At 44.4% G+C, this 21,156-nt stretch overlaps 2 protein-coding genes across 2 annotated transcripts; one reads left to right on the top strand and one right to left on the bottom strand.

Moving 5' to 3' along the window:
- Nucleotides 1–8,259: 8,259 nt before the first annotated feature.
- On the top strand, nt 8,260–10,952 carry C1GALT1C1 (C1GALT1 specific chaperone 1). Its single transcript, XM_065846517.2, has 2 exons — nt 8,260–8,388; nt 9,556–10,952. The coding sequence occupies exon 2, from the start codon at nt 9,561–9,563 to the stop codon at nt 10,515–10,517; it is 957 nt and encodes a 318-aa protein (XP_065702589.1). The 5' UTR covers nt 8,260–8,388; nt 9,556–9,560; the 3' UTR covers nt 10,518–10,952.
- A 2,651-nt stretch (nt 10,953–13,603) lies between these two features.
- Nucleotides 13,604–20,399, bottom strand: MCTS1 (MCTS1 re-initiation and release factor). Its single transcript, XM_065846854.2, has 6 exons — nt 20,265–20,399; nt 18,914–19,066; nt 18,175–18,272; nt 16,987–17,120; nt 15,873–15,940; nt 13,604–13,829 (listed from the first exon to the last, which is right to left on the bottom strand). The coding sequence occupies exons 1-6, from the start codon at nt 20,273–20,275 to the stop codon at nt 13,748–13,750; spliced, it is 546 nt and encodes a 181-aa protein (XP_065702926.1). The 5' UTR covers nt 20,276–20,399; the 3' UTR covers nt 13,604–13,747.
- Nucleotides 20,400–21,156: the final 757 nt, after the last annotated feature.

Here is a 21,156-nt window from a genome sequence, read left to right as displayed (position 1 = left end):
AACGCAGAACGGTACTGAAAGAGAGAGGAAGTGGCAATCTTCCCACACGCTGCGCCTTGGAACAAATTGCTTTCCGTCTAACATGACGAGTTGTTCACAGGCCTGAGTTATTCTGTTACCCTCTTAGCTTGACCTTACACATTAAGCTTCAAATCAAATGTAAGTAACAAATTAAGGGCATTAAGACCTATATTAATGTTGATCATAGTGGTATTCATAATAGGTTTCCAACCAGAAAAATCACCAGAGAAGAAACCTCCCACCTCCTACTGCTGACAGACAATTTGGGATCATAGCACAAAATGAAGCAGCAATATTCCCATTGATCCCAACAGCATCCGTGAACCTCAGAGTCGGCCTTTCAAGACGTTGATTTGCAGATGAGCATTTCTGGCAATTTGTATTGATCTCTCAGTTTCAAAGGGAAAGAAATCCAGCCTCACGGTATTTGTTCATAGGTGTAAGACACTGCTCTGTTGTCCTGCTGTAAGTCAGGAAAACTAAGTACAACTGTAAAGAAGTTCCAATACTTCCATTAGAAAGACCTTGGGAACACACAATACGAGTCTATTACACTTTTTAATTTGTCATTAAAGCATGGAAAGAGGCAAAACAAAATACTTATATGAAGAAAAGTAAAAATATGTAATAATCTGAAAAGATTGGCAAACTGTAATGCTGGCTATTCTGACATGAATGCCCAGAAATTTACTATTAATACTACTAACAGGCCAAACAAGTCTTTTGGTCAGTATGGACCTGACTCCACCTGCAGTGCTGCATCCAGTTCTGGGGGCCCAACATGAGAAGGACATGGACCTGTTGGAGCAAGTCCAGAGGAGACTACAGAAATGATCCGAGGCTGGAACAGCTCTGCTGTGAGCACCGGCTGAGAGAGCTGGGGTTGTTCAGCCTGCAGAAGAGAAGGCTCCAGGGAGACCTTTTAGAAGCCTTGTAGTACCTAAAGGGGACCTACAAGAAAGCTGGAGAGAGACTTTTTACAAGGGCACAGAGTGATTGGACACAGAGTAAGGGCTTTAAACTGAAAGAGGAGAGATTTAGATCAGATATAAGGAAGAAATTCTTCCTCGGGGGGGTGGTGAGGCCCCGGCACAGGCTGCCCGGAGAAGCTGTGGATGCCCCATCCCTGGAAGTGTTCCAGACCAGGCTGGACGGGGCTCTGAGAGACCTGGGCTGGTGGGAGGTGTCCCTGCCCAGGACAGAGGCTTGGAACTAAATCATCTTTCAGGTCCCTTCCAACCCAAACCATTCTGTGATTCCCTTACTGATTCTATGTTCAAGACATGCTGTTGACAGTATATTTTTAACTGTCTAGGATTAATAATGAAAACTGATTCAGCACTGAGAATACTCTAACTTTGTTCTGATCAGGAAAAACCATGTTCAACTATGAGATGACTAGTATCATTAAAATTCTGTTTCAGAGAACTGCTGTTAAATGATAATTTTGCTCTTCGAATTAGAAAAGAGGATTAATAATTGAATCCGAAGACCTAGTTATATATTTTGGTGGATTTGTTTCCTAAAAGGAAGAATGACTTGAGCAGAAATCCATTAAAATTTTTAGTATTCCCATGCTAGTCTGATTCTAAGCTTTTCCATTAAGTAGCACAGTCATAATGGCATTAAACCACTTAAGCAGCAAAAACAGCACATAATTATCACTTTTAATTCAATCTTTTAGAGTGTGAATAGATACTGTACATCACTGACAATTCACACTCCTAAGGAGATTTTTCTATTCCTTCACAGAAGCTTCACAGCCTCTTGTACTGATATAACTGACCCAAACATGTATAATTTTTTCCCTCAATAAAAATTCCTCAGAATAATGAGATAGCAAAATTAAACCCAGACAAAAGAATGTGTAACAATCAGCTACTGCTTTATTCTTACCTTAAGGCAGATGTTTAGATATGAGTGGGAACTAGGGCACTACATCAACATTTGAAACTATGAGTGTATTCTCAGAATTATGACCATGTTAGATATGGTCTTTTTTTAAAAAAAAAAAAAAAAAAAGCCCTACATAGAGAGCATAAAGTACATAGAAACTCTAAAGAAATGAGGGGAGAACAGATAAGACTATGCTGCAGGTGGCTTCCCCTCCCTTGCCCCTCAACAGACCCCACTGTATTTACCACCTGGGACCTCTTTCCCTTGGGCATTAGGAAGTGTGACAGCTTATCAGTACCTGCTGGCCCAAGCAGCAGTGACAATGACTTGCTCCCTGCCACCAGAGGGCTGCAGGGAGGTGCAGCTGGTGTGAACAGAACCAATATTCGCTTCGCACAACTGCTGTCCTCGATGCCAGAGCACTGCAGAGAGCCAGAAGCAACACGGAGTGTTGGAGGGTCAGGGATCCCCCAGGTGCCTTTCTGCTGGTGCCCCATCGGCTGCAATGAAGCCTCTGGCACACCACAGATACCACCACAGCGCTGAGGAGCAGTGGCACCTTTGCATTTCTCTGTATGTTAAAGGGGTACATAAAGCCCAATAAAAGGCAGAGCGCAGGAATGCTGTGGCTTAGCTGCTGACAGCAGTGCCTCTGCTAAAGGCTGCAGTAGCTGCAGTAACAGCAAGCTGTGCAAATCAGGAGACAAACCAAACTGAAAGAAACCAGCCAGCACACCAGGACTGGCCCAGCTGATCCCCCTTGAGACAACGCAGCACTGTTAACACCTCTCTGAGAGACTAAAATCCAAGACACTGACTGATCTCAAATGCAGCAGTCTCAGACCCTACACGCTCCCCTCTTTGCCTGCAGCCTGTGCTACCCCCTGTTCACACACACATGCTGTTAGCCTTGCTTACATCCCTGCTTCACCAGAAAGCGTAAAGCTGATCACAGTGCCAGTGACAGCATCCCCTCCTACACAGAACAAGCTCTCTCCTTCATAGATCCCCAGCTGGCAGGTAAAGGTGAAACAGTTCTTCCCCTGTCCCAGGAGCAGGTATATAATGTTGGTGGTGCACCTCCTCTCTGCTAAATCACAGATTTACAGTTGCAGTACAGGGCTCTGGGTTGCTGCTCTGACATTGTTAATAATTTCAGTTTGTTGCAAACACATATCTAGTAGACATTTTTGTTTTGCCTCTGCACATAGAGCTCAATAGTCTCCTATTTCAACATCAGTATAGGAAAGCAAATGTTTGCTTGGAAAATCCAATACTTCAAAACCTCAGTTTCCTTGGCAGAATGAAGGGATGTCAACACTGGTACAAGAAAGCATCACATGGAAGTTACTGACATTCAGGCCTGTCAAATGCTCTGCTATTTCCATCCTTCCTCTTCCCTTAGTGTTCCAACATCAATAGAACTTCACAGATCTTTCCATCTAGTAACAACTACTCACCATAACCCCTTTTACAATAAATACCATGCCGGAAGCTTTTGTGTATCTCCAGGTCGCAGGTAACCAAACTGAGGCAACATCTAAAGAAGATTCCCTCAGAAACTGGACCAGAACTCTTGTAAACCAAAAGACAAACCTAGTCCTGTGCTCAGGCTCCACAAACTGTCCATAAATCGTGTCAAAGCTGCACCTGGAGAGGAGAGTTGCCCTTCTGGCTTTTCTGTGTGCCACAGGGCTGTCTTTGTCACTGCTGCTCGCAACAGTGCTTCTTACCTATGCAATCTGAGCCCGAAAAAAACATAATTTGAGACTGTAATTTTGTGCAGAGGCCATTTTTCAAATAACCTCAGACTGACAAAAGCAAGCTCCTTAAAGAGGAAGCAAAATCACTTCATCGCAGTTTCATGCATTTTATTTTAAAGGCCTATTAAGAACCCATTCTTTCTGATAGAATTCTATTTTCATCTCTACTTTTTTTTTTCCTTTGGGAGCTTGCAAAATAAGATTGCTCTGTCTCTGCTGTTTTTTTTCCATGTCTGTTTCTATTTGATCGATGATGATTCTTTTTTTTCCTGTGCTTCTAAGAGAGCTGACATTAAAATATCTAGTTCCTATTCTTTTTCTGTTGTATTTGTGCATTGGAGCCATTCACAATGATGTCAGCTCAGCTCTGGGCATTGTCTCTGCTAGTTCAATTCCAGCTGAATTGCTGGAGCTAGCAGGACATTAGCATTTACTTGATTGATTTAGCATTCCCAGACAATAAGATGGGTTTTGCATTCAGCTACACACATTAAAAACTGAAGAAATTATAAAGCAGTCCAAAGTTGGTAAGTTATTTTGGAGTCACATATCTTTTGCTTCTCATGTATCTCCCTGTGCTTCAAGGCACCATTTAAATAATGGCTATTTCAATGCCAAGCCCTACCTTGGCAGTGCTCATGAATGAAAGAGGAGTGAAGAGTGATTTAAAGCTATTGTTTTACATAGTTAATCAATTTAACAGATTTCAAGGCTAAAAGAATGCATTATGCATGATCTCCTATAAAATGTGGGCTATACAATTTCATCCTCTAATTCCAGCAGTTTGTCCAACAACTGCAGGGAACACTTTTTCAGAGGTAAGTACTTCAACCTCAGTTTTGAAATTAGTATTAAAAATACAGCTGTATCTCTTGTTTGCTTTGAAACTTCCTTCATCCACTGTTTAACCGTGACAAGGTCTTGGTGTCATATGTGGCTCTGCACACTTGCTCAAGATGCACATGACCTATGAAGAGTTCATGTCCTTCCAGATTCCAGATTTTGAGTGTGAAACTAAAGCAAAGAAGAGGATGCAGTGCAAAAATTTCAGAAGGGCTGAAGCTTGGCTCCAGAATTCATCCTCCTCCAAACAAAATGCTGAGCTGAGCAGCTCCCTGTGAAGTAAACTAATAAATCTGGCTTTACCTACCTATGAACTAGAATCTCCACCTCACTGTTTTGTGACTTTAGAACAGTGATTCCCAAACCTTTTCCAACAATAGGACTGAAGACCTCAGCAGACTTGTTTGTTCAATTATGTACTTTGCAGGCTGAACGAAACAATGGAAGTACCAGGCACATAATAGAACAGTAACAGTTGGCCTCTTCATAAAAGCCCTTTTTCTGCACTGTCTTGTTTGGCTTCAGTGGGAGTGCAGCTACTCAAGGTGTGACTTCACAACCTTCAGACCATAACCACACTTGACCTCCTCTTTTGATGGAGTCAGATGGATGGGTAGAACTTGTGTGTGTTCCAGTAGCTTCAGCATTATCACTGTATGGGTAATGTGGTAACAAACTCAGCTTTGCCAGTTCAACCACGCCTCTGCATTTCTCATAATTTCAACAGTATCTCCTGATTAGGGGGTCCTTCCACAAAGCATAGAGTTAACTGCCCAGAAACATCTGGAATAGCTTTGGTTACCCATTCTGAATGTTACTGCACTGCTCTGGCCCAGCCTCTCTGCTGCACACTTACGTAAGAGAGAGACAGATGAGTCTGTTTCCAAGAGAGTGGACAGTCATTTGTGATCATTAACAAGCAGTCACTATAACAGATGACAACTCATGTGTCAGCTGAAACATTGTGCATTAATTGGAACAAAGTTCCTATCAAATATGTTTTGATAATAGCCAATCTTTCACAGACATTTTGGACCACATAGTGAGAACATCATGTTTGATGTCTTTCCTTGGAGGCAAGAGCATCAGAAGGGAAACACAGCTGCAGCCAGTGAGGAAAGACAAACAGAAAACAGCAGGGGATCAGCCGTCTGTCGAGACAAGCAATGAGCCATGGAGCCCTTCAGCTCTGTCAGCAGTTTAGATCCTGCTACAGGTCTGCAGGTTTCAAAAGCTGCTATTGTTTGAGTGTGGGAGACACTACAAAGGATCAGCAGCAAGGCGTGAAGCTGCAGCTAAGGAACATCTCATAGTCATAGAGGAATGACTTCAAACACTTATTTCCTGCAGTTCTTAAAAACATTTTCTTGCAGTAATTTGAGATGGATAGTTTACAGGACTACATGTGTGTCTAAATGAGCTTTAATATAGTTCCAGAATACTTAACAATGGCTGTTGTGAGATCTTATGCGTTACTGTGCCATTTTAGTCCTTTTAACATGAAGCAACAATTTCAGGCAACAGAGAAGGCAGAAGAGACTCTTCAGGTTTATAACATGCTTTCCATGCTGCTGAAATTTTCTCTTCACTGATCTGCTGCTGGATAAAACAAAGTTGAAAATATATTAAAGCAATAATCGAGTTCTGTAGCTACATCACTCGTTCTGTCCAAGCCTTGGAAACAACCTCACTGAAGTCAAGCAGGAAGATAATTCCTTGAAGCATCAGCTGAAGCAGTCAGTCACAACTCATTCAAATCTCTTTAAAGTATATAATCAAGCAACTGCTGAAGCCTAAAAGCCACAACTGATTCTGTAAACAGGAGATATGTAAAAGAAACTTTGAGCTGATCTCCAATCTCTGGGATGTGAAAACAACCTGAGTGTCCACCTACTCATACCTTAAAAACAGCCAGGTGGGAAAAGATAGAATGAGTGATGTTCCCTTAGTGTAGTGACAGAACTACCCAAACACACAAACTGACATTATTTTCCTATCACAGTGTGTAGCTGGGGTTTAGTTCCACTAAATGAGGCCACTCTGGACATACATTGATCCAACCAAAATTACTATTTTGTAACATTTTTACTTGAGCCACAAACAATGGTTACTCAGCCCCAGAAGAGTCAAGCAATGGATGTTCTTACAGATCTTTTTGCCAAAGATATCATTGTTAAAGCTTTGGTGTCAACAGTACAGTCACAAGCCTAAAAAAAACTCCAAAACTTACCTGAATAACTGAGACATCCAGGGAATCCAACCAGATGCCAGAGAATCCAAAGTGGCTGAGTTGTAAATTGACTTAAATAAAACCCACTAAGTTCAGCCAGCGAGGGTATAGCTTGCAATATAGGGAAAACCTGTATCGGACTTTATCCTAACCGTGATGCTGGCGTAACGGTACACTATAACCAGCTAATAAAGAAATAAAACATGTAAAACCTTCTTTTCCAAGAGACTGGTGGAAAGAGGGAGCAGGCTATTGTTCAGTGATGCTCCTTCCAGTGAGGTGTCAATCCTGAGTTCACGAGAGCTGATGTGTAGAAAGTAATTCTGACATACTTCTTTCAGTCTGGAGCTCAGGAAATATTATCGCTAAAGTAAAGAAAAAGTTACGTTAGTGGAAAAACACTTGGGCTTTTCTAGCTAAATATTAACTAATCCTGTGCATTAGTTGTGCTCTATGGAGGGGGCAAGTAAAACAAGTGAAACGTACTATGCTTCCAGCACAGTTTATTGTATTGGTTTAGAAACGCAGGGCAGTATCTCCAATCAGTGTCACGTTTGATCCAGGATATGGTTTAAGGCTGATTCTGCCTTTCCTTTGCCATCCTGTCCCCATTCATATACCTTCTAACTTAAATGCAGCAAGTTTGTGCTAGAAATTTAAACTGCTTTCCCCATTAGTCACGTAAATATGTTCAGAGAGAAAGAGTCATAGAGTCATAGAATAGTTTGGGTTGGAAGGGCCCTTCCCAGCTCCCCCAGTGGCCCCCTGCCACGAGCAGGGACATCTTCACCAGCTCAGGTTGCTCAGAGCCTCATCCAGCCTGGCCTGGGATGTCTCCAGGGATGGTTCAGCCACCACCTCTCTGGCCAACCTGGGCCAGGTTCTCCCCACCTCAGTGTAAAATATTTCTTTCTCATGTCTGGCTGGAATCTTCTCTCTTTTAGTTTAAAACCATCACCCCTTGACCTATCGCAACAGTCCCTGCTAAAAAGTCTGTCCCCATCTTTCTTATCGGCCTCTTTAAAGTACAGAAAGGCCGCACTAAAGTCTCCCCGGCGCTTCTCTTCTCCAGCTGAACACCCCAGCTCTCTCAGCTTTGTCCTCCCAGCAGAGCTGCTCCAGCCTCGGATCATTTCTGTGGCTCCTCTGGCCCCCCTCCAACAGGTCAGCAATCTATCCTGCGCTGGTTCCGGCGCTGTGGGCGGTGTCCCCGCTGGGCACCCCCGGGGCTCCGTTAATCCGGCGCGGTGCGTCTCCAGCAGGGGGCGGTGCGGCCCCTCTCCACACTCCGGCCGGCCCCGCCGCACCGACTACAGGACAACCGGCAGCGGACAGCCTCGCTGCTGCGAACCGCAAGGGCGCTCAGGCTCCCGCCCTCCCCGCCCGCAAGCCGGCCCCCGTGACGGGACCCTGCGCGCTTCCAGCCCCGAGGGAACACCTGCCCGCCACCGAAAAGGCACCGGAGAGTCTGCAAGATGGCGTCCGCGCCGGCAGGAGGCGCCTCCGCGCAAGCGAGCGGTGCCTAGAGGGGCCGCACGCGGCGCTTCCGGCGGGAAGGAGGAAAGGAGCGTTGAGCGGCGCGCGCGCTTCCGGGACGGGGCCGCTGTCCTGGCGCGGGCGGGCCCGGCGGCACCGGTGAGCGCGGCTGTGGGGGGAGCGGGGCCGGGGCCGGGCACAGCGCCGGGCAGCGGGAACGCGGGACTGCGGGGAGCGGGAGCGGCGGGGCCCGGCCTCCGGGAGGCGGCGGGGCGGGGGCTGTGGGATCCCGGTGGCGGAGTAGGTCCGGGGTCCAGGGCTGCCAGCCCCGCGGGGACTGTGGTACCGCCAGCGGTACCAAGAGCGCTGACCGGGAACTGCCAGCGAGACCTGGGCAGGCTGGAGAGTTGCGCGGGGAAAAATGTAATTAAATATAACAAGGGCAGGTGTAGAGTCTTGAATCTGGGTAGGAACAGCCCCAGGTTCCAGTCTAAGTTGAGGAATGACCTATTAGAGAGCAGGGTAGGGGAAAGGGACCTGGGGACAGCAGGATGACCATGAGCCAGCACTGGGCCCTTGTGGCCAGGAAGCCAATGGTACCTGGGGTGGATCAGAAGGTGGGTGGTCAATAGGTCAGAGAGGATCTCCTGCCCCTCTACTCTGCCCTGGTGAGACCACACCTGGAATATTGTGTCCAGTTGTGGCCCCTCAGTTCCAGAAGGACAGGGAACTGCTGGAGAGAGTCCAGCGCAGGGCAACCAAGATGCTGAAGGGAGCGGAGCATCTCCCGTGTGAGGAAAGGCTGAGGGAGCTGGGGCTCTGGAGCTTGGAGGAGACTGAGGGGTGACCTCATTTGTGGTGATCAATACGGAAAGGGTGAGTGTCAGGAGGATGGAGCCAGGCTCTTCTTGGTGACAGCCAGTGATAGGACAAGGGGCAGTGGGTTCAAACTGGAACACAGGAGGTTCCACTTAAATTTGAGAAGAAACTTCTTCATGGTGAGGGTGGTAGAGCCTGGCCCAGGCTGCCCAAGGGGGTTGTGGAGTCTCCTTCTCTGCAGACATTCAAACCCGCCTGGACACCTTCCTGTGGAACCTCAGCTGGGTGTTCCTGCTCCATGGGGGGATTGCACTGGATGAGCTTTCCAGGTCCCTTCCAACCCCTGACATTCTGGGATTCTGTGATTTTTGCCCCTGCTCTCTCCCGGCCTTGTCCCAAAGTATGAGTTAAGGGAGCAGCAGCGGGTTGGAGAACGTGTAAAAACTATATGGAATCTGCCGGAGTAAACTCATTGCTGTGAGTTCTCACGGTGCATCTCCTTTGCAGGCACGATGATGTCTGAAAGCAGCTCCTTTGTGAAGGGGGTGGTGCTTGGAGGAGTCTTCTGCATGTTGGTTACACTCCTAGGACACATCAAGGTGGGTCACGGGACTAAAGCGCATCACCATGAGCACCATCACATCCAGGCTCCCAACAAAGAAGATGTCTTGAACCTTTCAGAAGCTGAACGTATGGAACTTAGTAAAAGTATCCGCGTTTATTGTATCATCCTGGTGAAACCAAAAGCTCTAGGGCACTGGGCAGCAGTGAGAGAGACGTGGAGCAAGCACTGTGACAAGGCAGAATTCTACAGCTCTGAAGATGTCAGAGTGTTTGATTCTGTAGCCCTCAACACAAATGATATGTGGGCGATGATGAGAAAAGCTTACAAGATAACATATGAACGTTATAAAGATGAATTCAACTGGTTCTTCCTTGCGTATCCAACAACATTTGCTATTATTGAAAATCTCAAGTATTTCTTACTGAAAAAAGACCCCTCGCAGCCTTTTTATATAGGCCATACTGTGAAATCTGGTGACCTTGAGTACGTAGATGGCGAGGGAGGAATCGTCTTAAGCATTGAGTCACTGAGACGACTCTCCCGTGTACTTGAAGACCCTGACAAGTGTCCAGAGCAGGGAGGTATGATTTGGAAACTCGCTGAGGATAAACAGCTAGCAATCTGCCTGAAGTATACCGGAGCGTTTGCTGAAAACGCAGAGGATTCAGAAGGAAAAGATGTCTTTAACACTAAAGCGGTCAGCACTCTCATTAAGGAAGCAATGGCCACGCACCCACAGCAGGTGGTGGACGGCTGCTGCTCTGACTCGGCCATCACGTTCAGCGGGCTGGCGGCCAACCACATGCACGTCATGATGTACGGCGTGTACCGGCTGAGGCCCTATGGCCACACGTACAGCGACGCGCTCGTCTTCTTGCCGCCTGCAGGCTCAGACAATGACTGACCTCTCCTCCGAGAAGACCTGGAACCACAGTCAGCTCCTCTCATGACACTAATTTGTACAGACAGATTTGGGTTTTGTATCTGGTGGTACCGGTGTACAATTTTTTTTGCACATTAAGGTTTGGTAAAGTTCTTAATTTTAAAAGTGGAAGGAGAACTCTTTTCTAAATGTTTTATAGAGAAATGCTTCTGGCTTTTGACAGTGCTGGAATGAAATGATCAAGAAATTGATAATGTTTACAATAAAAGGAAATTAAGTTTATATGGGGGGGTTTGTACATGTACATATTTATTAATGAAAGCTCAAATGACCTTTAGTCTACTCTTACAAATATATTTTTGCAAGACTTTGATTCTTTCAATTCTTCCAGGCATTTCTAGAATGTCTTTATATCTAAGATGTACCAATAAAACTCACTACAGATCCAGTCTCAAAGACTAATGTTACTCTAGTTCCTTGACACTAAACTACACAACAGCTTGAGCTGTGTTGTTTATGCAGCACCTGTTGCTTTATGTAGAGCCTCCTAACCCAGCAAGGAATTGGCAGGAAATAAGCTGATAAGATGTGTTAGGAAGTTGCAGCGGAATATTAAGTGACCTTTGGACTGCTTGTTTTAAGTTCAGAAGAAAGAGATAACTGTATTTGAATAACATGCTCAGGTAGCCTGGTAGTACAAGACTAACTGCTTATTTAAAATTTTGCTTTATCTATAAGCATTCAGTATTTTTGTTCTTGTCAGTATTGCTAATAGTGTTTACAGGGAAGTTGTTTAGCTGTCAATGCAAACGTAGTGTAGATATATTTATAGGAAGTTTTAACACCAAGATGCAGCAACCTGTGCTCACATTCTCAACCTAGTTTGCATCATATTCGAAGAATGGCTATGTGCACAACAGAAATATGCAGCACGCCCCAACACTGGGATGGGGGAGACTGTATGGTGGGGTTTGGTTTTGTTGGTGGTGGCTTTTTGGTTGTGTTTTGTCTTGTATTTGCTCTTTGGTTAGGTTGCTTAGGTTGGTTTGGGATTTTTTTAAACAACTGAAATCAGTTTTACACAAGGTCACATTCCCCGTCCCAGGAAGCAGGAATGAACAGCACTTCAATATTTACTCTGTTTAGAAGATGCATCTGCTTCAGAGCTGATGAGAAATCAACATCTTTCTTGTTTTAAAGATCAGGTCCTTTTTTTCAGAAAACAAGAACAGTAAGACAACTCCTCAGAGCCTCAGGCAAGCTCCCACAGCTCGGCTGTTTCAGAAGGCACACCCTTCTCACATTTTGCACATTCTCCTCCTCCATGTCAGGCAGAGCTCAGCTGACTTAACAAGACAAAACGTGTACACGATTGCTGCCAAAACCTAGATAAAACTTCAGTGTTTTTGACAATGTTGTACAAATTAATTGAAGCATGATTTAACTTGAATCTTCTTACAGAAACATTTTTAAAATATTAGATCCACAGCTGGGAATACTCCAACAAAGCCAGATGAAGAAAGTAAAATTTTGATTTCAGTGGTGTTTCTGGTATTAAAGACAGTTCTGACCCTACTGTAACAACAGGAAAAAGAAAGGGAGTTAAGAATTAGAACCAGCATAAATCTCACACCCCAAAGATTTGAGACGTACTGTAACGCAGCAGGAGACAAGATGGAAGATAAAAAAGCAAGCCATAGAACTCAAGACCAGCTAACTTCCTGCAAAAATGAACCACTGAGGCACAAACTGATTCCCCATAGCACCAACAAGAAATTATTACATTTATAGCAGAGTCTTTAGGACACATTAAAATGCCCATTAGCATTCTGATGGGAAGGTCTGAGGTTTGACGAAACCTTTTTCTGTAACACTGCTGTAATAATCACCTTGATTTTTGCCTTCCTCCATTAGTCAATAGTTTCAGATTTACCCTGTCATTTTCAAAAGTACAATCTTGTGCTACTTCTTAATTTTTCCTGTAAAATTATTTATGTATTAGGTAACACATTCCATCTTCCATGTCTTAATTTGACTTCAAAATCAGATGGAGAAATCTCTGCCACTATCTCCTGTAAAGGTCTCAGGGTGGGGAAAACAAACATGCAGAACAGCACGGAAACAAGGCACCTGTACACAAAATTATGTTAGAATAGAAACTTGAAATATTAACAAATGCTTCCAGGAGACAAGAGTTAGAGTGGTAGACCTTAAAAAGTTCCTTAGTTTATTAAAGGATTCCATGGCACAGGCTGTTTTCCACAGGCATAGATTTGGATGTGCAGTTGCTGAACAAAGAGTTGGATTCTCCAGACAACACACAGGCTCTGTGACCTGCTCTGCAGGTGATGCACGTGTGGCAGTGTGCACAAGCTGAGGTCTCTTTGGAAGTTCCACCCGAAGAAGTTGCTCCTGGCTACACTGATAACCGTGTTTTGCTATCATGCCTTTGTTAAACAGTGACTTTGTTTCTGCTCCTAAAAGGCAGCGGCAAACGGGGAGCAGAGCATCAGGCACTAAGTCAGCACACGCTCCTTTTGGAGTGTGCCCGCCAGTACTATAAACTCCACTGTAAGAACAGCGATATCACACAGTGTTGGCAAGTAAAAATGTGAACATATATATATATATTCTTCAGATATCAGCTAGTATAAAAGAATTTCTAGTGCACATACCTAAGTTCATAAATCCTATACAGATAAATGCATATTAAAAAGAGAAAATCCTTAAGTAAAATACTGAAGTTAATGCTGTTAATAAATTAAGTTAAAAAATAAATGTCGAAAAAAACCCTGATTTCTCCATATTCAAGAAATAGGTAGACTAACAAGATGTTAATCAGAAGAAAAAAAAAATCTGAAGTGTTTCAGAGGTTTTATAAACTGTGTTAACTATATTTCACATATGCTTTATATTACTCTTTTAGAAGAGCATAAAAATGTAAACATTTCTTGGCTTTTTTCCTCCTTTTTGTTTGAAATAGTCTACTCACAGTCCATGCAGGATCTTTCCATCAGGTATCTTCAGTCACCTAATACTTGTTTAAGACAAAACAAAAGAACTGTAAAAAAAAAAAAAGGAATCTCGAAAACTATTGTAGCCTAACATTACTTTCGCATTTGCTTGATTTATTTAGCATAGCCACAGAACAGAATAATTTGTACATTCAGTCACATTAAAAACAAGGAATTACAAAGCAGTCCACATTTAACCTAAGTGCATTCCTTTGGAGTAACACAGTTCCTTTTGTTTCACTTGTACGTCTTCATATGCCAAAGGCCATCATTTAAATAGTGAATATTTTCGATACCAATCCCTTTGTTGACCTTCTCACTGTAGAAGCAGGAAAAAGGTACAGAAGTATTAGCTAGGTTAAATATTAGAGTAGTATAAAACACAATATTTAAAGTAGAAAATACAACATTTGTCAGCTGGAAGGGGAGAAACTATCATCCACAAAGCCTTAATCAACAGCAGGTAGCCAAGAAACAATATTTGTTATTTAACACACGTACCCACATTGCTGACTGATAAGAGGACAATATTTGCCTTCCACACTTTGTCAACATTCTTCCACAATATTTTTAACTACCTCTTTATGGGAGGCAGTTCTTCAGACATCACTTCTGCTGCTTTTCTTAATTTTAGCATTTCTGTATCAAAGTAGCACAGCAGCTATAAGTGACTCTCCCCCTCCCAGCACAGGAGGTGGTAGAACACGGCTGGAATGTGGAATCTGACAAGTTCTGGTTCCAGGTGTGCCACTGACACAATCAAAGCAGGTGAGCCGCTTTGCTGCTAGTTGTGAGACATCTACCCACTCAGCCAAGAATTATAAATACAAAATTTATGTGTCAAGGACTCGCAGCATGTTACAGACACACTATCCTTCTGTATCTTTCGAGTCACGTAATCTTTTAAAAATGGTTGTTTTGTGCATTTGCATCGGACTTGTGTTCATCTTCCAGTAGATTATCCCACAGAAAAATCTATTTTTGTCACAACAAACAAGCAAATCTCATCATTCTAGAACTGAGAACAAGTTTCATCCCCCTGAAGAATATAATTTACTGTATTTATACTAAGTGTTCCGTTACTTACACAACTTGGCCAAAAGCAATCAAGAAGGAAAACACTGCTATGTTAATTGCATTAACACATTGTATATCATAATCAAACCAGGTAACTAAAATCATACTGTTTCACAATATTCTGTCTTAGACAATATCTCACAAAAAAGCATGCTAGTGGGCTGCACAGATCAGCCTAATTTCACTTCCCTGCCCAGTTCACGCTGCTCTCACAGGAACAGGATATTCAGCTGCCAAGAACTAGGAATACAGACACCCACAGGGCTGGGACAAAAGCAGCTCTTCAGCTGTTCTTTCCACCTGCTCTTGGGAGTCTTTTGAAGGCACTACAAAGAATCCCAGCAGCTACAGCAGGTCCAAATCCAGGTTGCGGCAGTCTCTGTAACACATTCCCACCTCTCTCCCTTGTGTGATGACTTAGGACAGCAGAGTGACCCCGTAACAGAAGATGATCCTGCTGAGAATTATCCCCACAAGAAAGAGCAATTTGTTTTCATCAAAATCAGCTTCCTCACCCACCCAAGCACCAGAAAGGGCTGGAACCACCACAGCCCAAATCTGCTGGGTGCATCTTACATCCTGCTTCAAGACATTCCAGAATTTAAAATGACAAAGTGGTTTAGCTACTTTTCATTTAGCACTACCCAAATGCCAAGAACAAACATCCATTTCCCTTTTCTGTAGCTTTCCCTTCTCAAAGAGTTTTCAGTTGATGTTTGTCCCCTGAACAGACCTCTGCATTTCACAAGCAGCTCAGCTAAGCTAGTAAGGATGTCAAGCAGGAACACTGCACATAGGTACAAGGTGAAGAGAAGGCACAGAGCAGAGCGCAGCTGGTCAACTGAGCACCACTAGGACTTTAGTCTCTGCTGTCCCTGCAGACAAAACTCACTTGAACGTTTCCAGCCCTCTCAAATCCAAATTACATCTCTTGCTCACAGCCCAGGTAGTAGGTCCTCTATACAAACATTTATTTGTTCAGCAGTATCTTTGATAAAGTACGATCAGACAGCAAGAAATACTAACATTCAGCAGTAGTACAAATGTCCACATTCACATGAAAAGAACTATCTTGATTCCATTTGGTAAACAAGTAAGTAGGAACATATTCCCTGCCTCCTTTCCCTCAATATCAACAAAATGCTACGTTAAATTCTGTACTTAAATGACATATTCTGCAACAGTGATGCAGTAACCTTGAACCTTTACAGTGGTGCATGTAATTCAAACTAACATCAGAATAATGATGTGGGAAAGCTTATATTTCCATTTTTAAAACACTTACATGTCCTCAGCAGACATCTTCATTACTCCCACACATAATGCGTGCTGTTTTCCCTCTGCCATTATTGCCTACAAATTACTGCTAAGGAAAACAGATTTTTTAAAAACTATTTCAGAAAAGTAAAAGTATTATGAGGAAACAACTTGCCAAAAGGTTTCAAAATCCCATGTTGACCTTCCACCCTCTTAGTAATTCTACAGCTCTAGCTATTACAGATAAGCAAAACAATGCACTCCATTTAAAAACTGAATCACAGCGTGCAGAACAAAGCATGTATTTAAGAACCTCAAGCAGCTATTACAGCAAAAGATCTCCCAGCACTACACTCCATTTCTTCCTTTGTGCCTAGCACCCAGAGATCATAGACTCGTTCTTTTTGGAACAAAACTGTATGTTTGTGGGGCCACTTTAGATTCCAAGGTACAGAAGAATCAAGACACTGATCTAAAATAACCCAGAAGTACTGAAATCAGATGTGTCCTTCTCAAAGCTTAGCAACCTGTGATGCTAACTGATTTTTTCCTGTAGCATCTAACTAACTAAAAAGAGCAGCACAGCTTGGTATCATTAATGCTGTATTTGCCCAGGGTTCCCTTCTCAGTAATATAATGAGCAGAAGAGAATTAGCATACATTCCCCATTTTACATAGGCTGACTTCATCAGACATAGAGCAAGTCCTGCCTACAGCAAAGCTGATCCTAAACATCTTTCCAAATTCCCCAGGAACAGGAACAAAATCTTCTATAATTGAAGGATATAGAAGATTGATTAAGGAGGCAAGGGACAAAATGCACTGTACTTCATTTTTACAGTTCTGCCTAAAATCACAAAGCAGCTCAAATTATCAATTAGATTGATGGAACAGTATCCCACTCAACAGCACAGCAGGAATAGTTATTTGGCTTGGGACATCACAGTAAGTAAAAAAAATTGAGAAAAACTTCAACCTTGCTAAATAACATCTGAACCTCTGCAGCTCTCTTCAGATTACTATTTATTCCATGAAACACCATTAAAATCCAAAGTAATTCAGATTACAATCAGCTGAGAACACAAGAACAGAAATTTAACTCATCTCACAGCAAGCAGTAATTCATAGCTCCAGAAGGATACAACAACAGTATCAACAGCAGCAGGGTAAAGTTTTGCTCCAGGAGACGTCAGGCCAGGGCACATTATATTAGCTCCGCTCAGTACAAATTTAATGGCGCCTTTATCAACCTGCTGATGTGGTAGAATAAATGGATCTAGGCAGGGAAAGATACAGCATGACAATTAACACAGTTAGATGACAACACAAATAACTCATTATCAAGTCAGTGGAGATGGAGCAATTAGATACACGGTGTGCTGCAAGGGTGGGAAATTTGATAAACTATTACTGAGCTCCTGCTGGACTGTGCCATCCTGAAAGGACACAAGTTCTGTGCTCCCAGAGCACATCTTCCACCTGAGCCCCAAACAGGAACCCAACACCAGGCCTGCGCCTCCTGTGCCCCCATATACCCACACACAAAGCATCAGTTTTAACAAGTTTCCCCAGTGAAAACAATCACACAGGCGCCCAGGTATTAAGGGGTCTTAAATCCCTCAAATTACATGTATAACCTGTTTCTTTTTTGCAAGAGGTTAACGTTAACGGGACCAAAAAAGGCAAAGATGGACAAAATTCATGAAGGCAGTCAGCTCCCCAAGCCATCCTTCAAGTGCACGCACCTTCTTGAAGTATTTCAAACATTGAGAGTTGACTGAATGACATTTTTAGGGACACCTAAGCTCATCCAAATCAGAGTAACACAATCAAGCAGAACAGTGAGAACAGCACGAAAAATAATGCAAGAGAGTAAACTGTAAAAAGCATGCAACAAATTCTTACAGAAGACAAGTATACATTACATCATTAAACTTATGGTTAAAGAATATTTTTTCTAGTAAGAACCTACAAGTACTTGGAAGAAAGCAACATGGGTTTAAAGGAAGTCTTGAAAGGACAAAGACGGGGACTAACAACAGGACATTTGGAACACTGTCCTCAGGGAATCTCTCTGAAGATTTTTTGCAAAACTTTGCACAATTTAATTCTCAGAAATCAACAGCATTACAATAATTATGGGTGAAGCAATCCATATAGGCATCTGAAATAGCAAAGCAATAAATTACAGTTGAGAAGGTATAGCATATCTTTAAGATGTATTCAGGAATAGATAAATACGCGCATTTACATAGTAAGTTCTTTTTAATTTGGTTCTACAGGTGCACTCGTCCCTCTCTCCCCACCATTTCCATCCTCAGGAAACTTACATTTGTGAAGTAACCGTAGCGTTGGGTAAAAAATCCCTTCTCTTTGCCTGAAGAACAGCAACTCCCCATTCACAGTGAGGATTTCTATATGTTCATGACTGCAAAATTTAAAAAAATATTCCAATAGCTACTTAACACTTTTGTAGTTTAAATGAAATATTTCACTTCACAGCGCCTGGTCTATCTTGGCATCTGAGAATTACGACAGTTAATTGGCAGGAAAATTTAAAACTAAAAATACTATCTTCTCTATGGCTTGTTCTTCAACACTGGCCTCCTGCACACTTCCTTCTCCTTTAAAGAAAAAAACTACAGACAAACATCTAGCTATTCACAGACTGCTTTTTTTTTTTTTTAATGCAGTACAGCATGGAGAAGGAAACATCAAAAGTATACTACCTACTATAGCTACAAGAAGCTATCCAAACAAGTTTGAGCTCCATATCCATAAAGCTGAATGCTTCCCTTCAACAACAGCCAGACTCCCATAGAGTCCCCAAATACATTGCACATTCACTAGCAGGCAGCATTTTTGTTTTCCTCACGCATCCTATTCACGTGTCTTCAGGAGCATGACGAGCGCATGCAAACTTGCTGATTTTGCCACAACATGGACTATTATCTATAGAAAATCAGATGCTTTTCAAAAACACTAGGTTCACCTGCTATACAAAATACACATAGAGAAGAAGCAATCCTATCACCTTGGAAGTAGAGGTTAAAAGAAAAAGAAACTTACCATCTTACTATTTTGACTGGGTCTTTCTTTGGCATAATTTGGTTTAGCCATGGCTCAATAACAGGAAACTGGTCTACCAGTTGATTCTTAATACCTTTAATAACTGAAGTCTTCAGCTGGATACAGTTTGACACATTCTCCTTTTCATCAAATCTGTCAAGTGAGAGACAGGATTTCAGAAGCGCACAATTTGCTTTCCCCAAAGATGCCGTATCTCAGCAGCATTCTTCAGAAGCATTTATAAACTCTCTGTAACACCTCAGTAGCACGGCATCTATCCAACTTTCAAATCTAGGATTTCAGGAGTCTTAAATTCTTGTCCTGGGAACACTGGGCTGGAGGAAGGGTCCCCACTAGCAGGCTGTCTGTCACAGAACCTCAGAGTGTCAGGGGTTGGAAGGGCCCTGGAAAGCTCAACCAGTGCAATCCCCCCCGCCAGAGCAGGAACACCCAGCTGAGGTTCCACAGGAAGGTGTCCAGGAGGGTTTGAATGTCTGCACAGAAGGAGACTCCACAACCTCCCTGGGCAGCCTGGGCTAGGCCCTGCCACCCTCACCATGAACAAGTTTCTTCTCAAATTTAAGTGGAACCTCCTGTGTTCCAGTTTGCACCCATTGCCCCTTGTCCTATCACTGGCTGTCACAGAAAAGAGCCTGGCTCCATCCTCCTGACACTCACCCTTTTCCATATTGATCCCCATGAATGAGTCCCCCCTCAGTCTCCTCTTCTCCAGCTCCAGAGCCCCAGCTCCCTCAGCCTTTCCTCACACGGGAGATGCTCCACTCCCTTCAGCATCTTGGTGGCTGCGCTGGACTCTCTCCAGCAGTTCCCTGTCCTTCTTAAACTGTCTTCTTGTCCTTCTTTACCCCTATTCTTTGTGTACATCCACAGAACACACTTTCAGTCCCACAGAAACACAATGGCACAGAGCATTATTCCACCCAACACACAGAGCAAACCACACTGCAAGCACCAACACCTACAGCTCTGTCCAGACACATTTATAAGAGCCTTTTATCCACCTTTACCATATGAACTGTGCTTTGTACTACCCCAAAGCTCATGCAAGTTAACGACTCGTTACTTTTTAGGTTTTTTTCCTCTCAACAAGCGAGTGCCCCCAGCCCAGGGCCCTGAGACAAAGGTGACGCTGCGGGCCCCGGGGGCTGGCGGGGAGCGGGGCCTGCCCTGCCGCTCTGTCCCAGCCCCCGAGCAGGGCCTGGGCGTGCGGCCCCACGGGCGCAGGGCCGAGCCCCAGGACAGAAGAGGCGCCAGGCCCGTCCCCGTCCCCCACCCTCCCACCGCCGCCGCCCCCCGACCCGCTGAGAGAAGCAGGTCCAGCCACACTCACTTCTTGAACATCCTGGGGCCGGTGCGTGGGGCCGGCGGCGCGGGCACCACGGGCTCCGCGCTCCTCACACGAGGTCCCGGCCCTGCCCTCCGCACCAGCCGGAAGCGCCGCGCGCTTTACGGCCCGTCGCGCCGCTCCATGGCAACGGAACGCGCGCAGCGGCACCGGGGCGGGCGGCGACTACAACTCCCAGCGGGCAGCGCGGGGCCAGGGCGGGACCGAGACCGGGACCGGGACCGGGACCCGCCGCGCTGCGCCAGTCACAGCCGCCCGTACCCTCTCGAGAGCGCAGCGATCTTGTGCCGCGGCCCCGCGGGGGCTCTCAGCAGAACCCCGTGCCTTGCCCATTTTCCCAGGTAGCACATCGCTTTTCGTTAAAATAAACCCTTCAAAAGAAAATCTAAATGTGGTAACCGCTAACATCAGTTAAACGCTGTGGGAATACAACGGAAGATTGGCGGGAAGAGTCGTAAATGCGCTCAAGTGGCTGCAGCTGGGGTGTAGAAACGCACAAACACGGCGCTGTTTTTTCGGCAGAAGCCCCGTGTCCGGTAACACGGGCTGGGAAGAAGCTCCGAGGCTCTCGATCGAACGCGCCCCCGATTCCTGTTTGCTGCGAGAAGGGAAAATCCTCGGGGGGCAGGTGAAACCAGCAGGTCTGCAGGCTTTCCAGCAAGGACTGAGCTCTGCAACACCCACCTGCCACCTCCACAGGTGCTTTCCGGAGATCCCTGGTGATGGGAACAAATCAACTCTGTGTTTCATGCGTGGTTTGTGGCTGTTTTGCAACTTGTGCGTGCTGGCAGACACCTGCCAGACAGAGATGGGTTCTGGTAACGCAATTAGGTTATGTAATGTTTATTAGAGTCAAATTAGGTTTGGCTTGGAGGTG

Source organism: Patagioenas fasciata, chromosome 11 (assembly GCF_037038585.1).
Source record: "Patagioenas fasciata isolate bPatFas1 chromosome 11, bPatFas1.hap1, whole genome shotgun sequence".
Lineage (NCBI taxonomy): Eukaryota > Metazoa > Chordata > Aves > Columbiformes > Columbidae > Patagioenas > Patagioenas fasciata.
This window is presented reverse-complemented; position numbering and strand designations above follow the sequence as displayed.